Genomic DNA, 7,185 nt, shown 5'->3' with positions numbered 1-7,185 from the left:
ACTGTGAAAAACTCTTGTTGGTCCAACCGTTTTCCACCTTTAAGTTGAAATATTCGATGACGGCACCAAGTACAGTTTGTGTAGAACCAGGATATAACGGTGTTGCGGAAGCTTTGATTATACTATCATACATATGGGGACGCTCAACGAATTGATGGTCTTCCACATCATGCATCATATCATCTATCCTATCTTTCTCCTCTTCTTCCTCACTTTCAACACCAATATCATCCTCAATTTCATTATCATCACCATTATCACAATGATTATGCTGACTCGAGCTCGGCATACTAGAACTTGCCCCATGATCTATGCTCTCACCATGCCATGTCCATGTCGTGTAGTTACCCTTAAAACCGCGACGAACTATGTGATCAACAATATCATCAATATCCCGATACCCCCTTGAATTATTGCAATCACAACAAGGACACAGAATTAAACTTGATTCATGTTCTGATTGATGTTTCAAGGCAACCTTAATGAACTCTTGAATCCCTTGTAAGAACCTTGTAGAAAATCGTTTACTACCATACATCCAACTCCGATCCATTTTCAACCACTAAAGATAAAACAATATGACCAAATTTTGTCAAAGGTTAGAATATAAACTAGGCTATTCATATCATTATAAATCCATGGCTTCCAACAAAACCTACCATAACTAATAACAAGTTCCCATAGTACAATTCATTTCACATCACAAATTCACAAACCCGAATTTTGTAGCAAACCCAAAACATCATTTCATAACCTACACAAACCATCTCATAAACCTACACAAACCCAAAAATTCATTTCATAACCTTAATTCAACAAAACCTAATTGTAATAAACAAATAATTTCAACAAAACCAACTATTACAATTCATCAAAAACTACAATTAAAATTCAACAAAACCTAAATCTAAAATGTGCACAATTAAAATTCAATTAAATAATATCCACAATTAAAATTCAATCTTAAAATTCAACTAAAATGTACCATTAAAATTCAAACATAATATCCACAATTATAATTAAAATGCACAATTAAAATTCAATTAAATAATATCCACAAAATAAAATTTAAATGTACCGAATTAATCGATGAAGCAATTGAAGAGAGGAGGGCCAGCGGCGTGGCAGCCGGCGGCGTTAGCAAGCAGCGGCGACAGTATAGGAGGAAGCGGCGACAGTGACCTGTGAAGAGGCCGGGGGTTGAACGACGATCAGGGGGCAGCGACGAGCAGGAAGTTGGAGGACAATGAGCTGTGCGAAGAGGAGGTTGACGCGGCAGGAGGACGAACAGCAGGTCGAGGAAGACGGAGGTTGACGGCGGAGGACGAGGTTGACGGCGGAGGACGAGGAAGGCCGAGGAAGGAATTGAAGCAGTGAAGGGGTGAAGCTTTTGCAATTGGGTTTCAATTTAGGTCGCTGTGGAATATCGAATTGGAGAGCTAGCGCCAACAAAATTAAATTTTAGAAAAATTCAAAACATCATTTGCGTCGCAGATTTACTAACCTGCGACGCAGATGACTCTAAGATGTTCTCAGAGTCATTTGCGTCGCAGGTTAGTAATTCTGCGACGCAAATGATTAAATAAATTGCGTCGCAGAACTACTAATCTGCGACGCAAAAGACTCTGAGAACATCTTAGAGTCATCTGCGTCGCAGATGACTAATTTTAATGATAAGAATTGTCAATTACGTCACATGTTTGAATGTGCGAGGCAAATGTGGCGATGCAAATGAACACTTTTCCACTAGTGGTTGCTATAAGCCTAGTTTGTAGTAGTGACTTGTGTTATTTATTATTGTTTTTGGTATTTGTTCTATATTGTATTTGTGGATTTGTCCCTAAGTATTCGTGGCACGCATTTGGTTATAACAAAAATGATGCAATAAATTTTCGTTTGTTCTTAAAATTTTAGGAAAAAATGCAAAGAAAAATCTTGACACTGTATAACTTACTCGAGTTGTCCAAGATGTTAAAATAAAATAAAAAAACTAAATAACTCAAGCAAAAATTGGTTACAATGAACGAACACCACATAATTTATTTAAACTGATAATTCCTCATAGATCATACAGAATTACGGAGTAGCTAGGGAGATTGCATAGTTTCTAGTTTCTAGTTTCTAGTTTCTACACACCCTTAAACTGAGAGCAAGTTGTTCCATAATTTAGAAGAGAAGAAGTGATCCCTAATCTAGAGGACTCCAAATCAAATTCTATTAGATTATCTTCCATTTGTTTTGCACCTATAACTATCGACGTTTTAACTTTTATACCTCCGTCGATAAATGCTAGACATCTGACATGATTGGACACTTTTATCATAGAATTGGCACCATGAATCCTCCACTTACTATTCCCATCCAACACTAGATCAATAATGGGCACTTTAGGGCCTGCCTTGGTGCCCACAATATTCTTGGAACTAAAACATGCGTCAAACGAAGTCACACGGCCCACGCGCGTGATATTCATAGCCGCGGCCTTAGTTGTAAAAGCCGTGACAAGCGCGTTGTATATCTCCGTATGTAGTGTAGTGTATCCGTCTATAGTGCTTAGCTTGGTTCCTCCGATCCCGGTTTTTGTATTGATGGAGAGTAAACCGGATTTTATTTTGATGGGTGTACCATCGACTATAATGGATTTTGTATTAATGAAATAATCGACGGATGAATTACCCTTGTTGAAGGTAACACCGATGTCGACCGGGTTTATGACTAGGGGAGTTGTCGCAAAAGATAATATTGTGGGTGAAAAGTATGGTCCGCCACCGAAATACATAGCACCGTTGATACCGGAGCTAGACGAGGAAGGTAAACATAGAGCGAATTTACGAGGAACTTTGAAAGTTTTTGATATTAAGGTAGGTAACGACGAATCCTTTCTAGCTAAACTTAACACTCCTTTAGTGTAACGTGATAAACCCTTGAGTTCAGAAATATAACCGCAAGTGAATGGAAAGTTAGACAAAGGTGTTTGGTTGTTGGTTGTTGTGTTATATATGTTGATAGTGTCCACCAGCAAAGGAGCGACGAAATGACCTTGTTCTTCTTGTTTGGTATAGAGGTACGGGCCGTATGGCTCGGCACCACATGTTTGTCCTTTGGCAGCGGCACAGGTTTGGTAATCACAGTCGTAGCAGAAATGGCTATCGTAAGGGTCGCACGTTGCGTTGGAGCAACGAATGGGGCGGTAAGTGGAGCTTTTTGGGACGGGTTCGTAAAAGGGTTGGTTGTTACCAACGGAGTTACAAGTGAACCAAGACCATGGGTTGGAAAGATCAATTGACATGTAGACACGAAAAGAGGGAGTTCCTAAGAGGAAGGAGGTGTAGTATTGTGGTTTTGAGAAGTCTTTGAGGATGGGTAGGAGGTAGGGGGAGCCGGAGGTAGTTGATTCAGTGAGTTGCCAAGATAGGAGGATAATGGTAATTAGTAATAGAAAGGTAAAGTAACAGGATCCATGGTGAGAGTGAGAGTGAGAGTGAGAGTGAGAGTGAGAGTGAAAGTGAGAGGTCATTTTGTTGCTGTTTTTATTTGAGTTTGATGTAGAATTGTCAACATTTTGTGTTTTATTTATATCAAGTGAATGAAACGTAGTTAGGGGTTAAACACTAAAAAGAATTAAAGAAATAAAGAAAAGGACAATGCAATTGTGCAAGTGGTAGGAAATTATAGGAATGACCGAATGATCAATCGTTCAACAATTGAGAGCATGCATATGTCTGATTGACTAGTCAAAATAGTCAGCTTCTTATTTCAGCCCATAGTAATAAGTAGCTCTATCCATATAATTGTATTAATGTTTCGTTTACTCCCAATACTCTACGACCCGGTTTGACCGGCACAGAGTTTAAAAGACTTGAATTGACTTATTTAATTTAATAGGTAGTAGTTGATAGTGGGATATTATTTTAATGTAGTTAGTTGGAGGTGGGTTAAGAGGTGGGGTTGGAGGAGAGTAGGGGTTTAATTTTTAATTATTTTTTGTATGGAGTAGGGGGTAAGTGGGTTAATACGGGTGGAGTGAGAAATAATATAATATTGTTGGAATATTTCCATTTTTAGAAACAGGTCAAGTATTAAGAGACGGCCCAATAAGGAAAACAGGTCAAGTATTCCGGGACGAAAGGAGTAACAATTAGTGTCATCAAAATACGTACTAGTCAACATAATAAATTATCTTACTATATCATACTACAATTTATTTTAAAGGTCTATAATTGTCAGAAATAATTAATGTTACGTTAAATAACTAGTGTCGTCAATAGAACTACTAGTTAACATAATAAGATATCTAATATCTTACTATGTCATACTCGGTTACGAAGGTGTGCTGTTTCTCGAAAAAATATTGATGATACATCACTTAAACAAAGATGCCGTAAAGCCGGTGATACACGCACACGGCACATCGTCATTACTAGCTACGTACTAGTTTTTTAGTTGTCTTATTAACATCGAAATCTAGCCAGGTCCCAAGAGTTATTGTCTAAATATGTACTCCATAGTTCGTTGTTATTCTCTCCGTATTTGATACATTTTCCTTTTTTGGAATGTTAGGGTCTCCATTACAAAATATATTAATATTTCTCTATTTTGTGTAGTCGTCACACTTACTTACATCATTTTTTTTATTAATAAATAAGTTATCCATTATCCCACTTTCATCTTATTTTAATAAATTTAAATTATTCTTCTAAAATTACGTGTCAGTCAAAATGTATCCTTTAAAAAAACATAAAGGGAGTGATTTTAATTCAATGTGCATCTAGTATGCCTTTCTCCATTATATATGGCGTACACAGAATCTATCTATCTATCTATATATATAGTTTGATTGGCCCTAGCCCATTATATTTTTGATAACTATGTCGAGACCTTGTTGTCCTCCGTCGTCTTCTGACGCCACAACATAACTAGACGACAGGACGATACTTGTGGTTAAGACAATACCTTTATTTTTAGTGTGTGTTTTACACTTTTAGTAGAAAGTAATAGATAACAGGATATTAGAGCATCATCAGCCCCAAGTCTTAAGACTTGAGTTGTGCTGACATGGCGTATGACTCATCAGTCTTAAGATCATACAAAGAGAATTGTAGCATTGAAGTGGATGAGTCGTAACAAATCTTAAATTGAATCTTGAAAAATTAAAACTCAACTTAAGACTTGTTTGTGTGTGTTAAATTAAATAATTAAATAATATATTATACATAAATTTATTAGTCTTAAATGAATTTGAGGGATGAAGAGCTAAATTTGATTAAATCTTTAGGAGATTTAACAATAATTTAATTATTAAATAGCAATAGAATGCTGACATGGCATTAGAAAAAAGTCTTAAGACAACAAAAAATTGATATTGCTCTTATAGATAAATAGATAACAAATACTTCCTACGTTTTTTAATACTCGCAATGTTTGAAATTTTTACACTATTCACATATAAAGATGGCTATGGGCCGGCCCGGCCCGAAGCCTGACCCGACCCGGCATGAAAAAAGCACTGTCAGGCACGAGCACGCAAAAAGCACGGCCCGGCATGGGCACGAAGTCGTGGGCCGGGCTTGGGCCTTAATTTTTTGGAAACAGCACGACAAGGCACGGCACGACTCGACCCGGCACGACAAAGCACGTTAAATTTAGTCAAATAAGCCTTAGGCACGACGGCCCGGCCCGGCACGAAAGCACGTGGGCTTGGGCTTGGGCCGGGCCTGGGCCTTATTTTTAACTTTTCGGCCCGACCCGACATGGCACGAAACAACGTGGGCCTGGAGTGGGACCGACTCGGTTAGGCACACGGCCCGTGGGCTCGGCACGTAGCCCGGCCCGGCCCGGCTCACAGCCATCTTTATTCACCTATTCAACTTTGACATTGTTCGTGATTTATATGTAAGATAAAACATATTCATGTTGTTAGATTTGTCGCAATCTGTATTTTCTAAATATCAACTTTTTATAAGATTTGCTTAAAGAGAATTTAAGATAATTATGACCAAAGTTTTGCATTGACATGCGTAAAGATGGTCAACATTGTCGATAAAAGCAAACAGAGGAAGTATAAATATTGAATATGATACGGATTATGGAGGAGTAGTTATTCATCAGATATTAACTTCTTTGAAATTGAACGATCATCCCTCCAACAAAAAATACAACTTAAACGCATATTGAAGAATTAAATTCTGAAATGCCCACTGAAAATTCGTAAAATTTCCGTTACCCGACGCGTGCCGTATGTAGCAAGATGACCCACCGGCGACGACCGATGACCTCACACATTCAGTCGCCATGCTTGACTAATTCCATCTTCTTATCAAAACACAATCCAAAGTATGTTACATACTCCTTACATTTATTATCTTATTATCCAATTGTATCCAAATCTTTTATCTCTAGTCTCTACAACCGCTTCATATGAAATACGAAGAATAATTCATATACGGACTACATCTTTAAGGACGGCAAAGTAATAAACACTCACTCTGTTAGAATAATGACTTGAATCGATCAAACCCCTTAGTGCAACGCTCCAGCACGGGGATCTCGATGCCCGGTCAGCGAGTCGGGGGTCCAGGGGCGATGCCCCTGGTTTAAGGGACCGGGGACAACGTCCCCGAACTTTACGGTATCTGTTATTCTGGACTAGGGTTATCTGTTTTGGGCCTATTTTCTGGGCTTTTCCGCATCTGTCTAGAGAGTACTATATAAATTCTCTAGGTCATAACCTAGTCGTATTCTGTAATCTGTACTCCTCAAGATCAATAAAGCTTTCCTCCCATCTGCCTGTGGACGTAGCTAACACATTGTTAGTGAACCACGTTAAATTCTCTGCGTTCTTTATTACGTTCTTTATTCTTTCTTTGCATCCGTTATAACACACTCCATCTCGGAATACTTGCAATGGTTTGACTGGACACGTTTGTCAATGTACAACTTTGACCATCAATATTTTCAATTATATATTCTAAACCCTTATAAAATATTAATATTTTGAAAATATATATTAAGATGAAGCCAATAATATATTATATAATAACACTTGTTTTCATATACTATAAATAAAATAGGGTCAAAGTGAATTATGTGAATAGTGCAAAATGTCAAACCGTTGCGAGTATTTCAGGACGGATGGAGTATTTCAACTTGCGACCTTTAAAACGTATCGAATGGTCACGCGACACG

At 37.9% G+C, this 7,185-nt stretch overlaps 1 protein-coding gene across 1 annotated transcript; it reads right to left on the bottom strand.

Annotated features, from left to right (window-relative positions):
* Positions 1 to 2,128: 2,128 nt before the first annotated feature.
* Positions 2,129 to 3,517, bottom strand: LOC110800452 (probable aspartic proteinase GIP2). The gene has a single exon (XM_022005763.2). The coding sequence runs from the start codon at positions 3,515 to 3,517 to the stop codon at positions 2,129 to 2,131; it is 1,389 nt and encodes a 462-aa protein (XP_021861455.2).
* Between the last annotated feature and the right edge of the window lie 3,668 nt (positions 3,518 to 7,185).

Source organism: Spinacia oleracea, chromosome 3 (genome assembly GCF_020520425.1).
Source record: "Spinacia oleracea cultivar Varoflay chromosome 3, BTI_SOV_V1, whole genome shotgun sequence".
Lineage (NCBI taxonomy): Eukaryota > Viridiplantae > Streptophyta > Magnoliopsida > Caryophyllales > Amaranthaceae > Spinacia > Spinacia oleracea.
The sequence above is the reverse complement of the archived record's forward strand: the minus strand, read 5'-3'. Positions and strand labels throughout refer to the sequence as shown.

What these genes read in the sequence shown, in the direction of transcription:
- LOC110800452 (XM_022005763.2), bottom strand. Translation starts at nt 3,517, where the DNA reads ATGACCTCTCACTTTCACTCTCACTCTCACTCTCACTCTCACTCTCAC.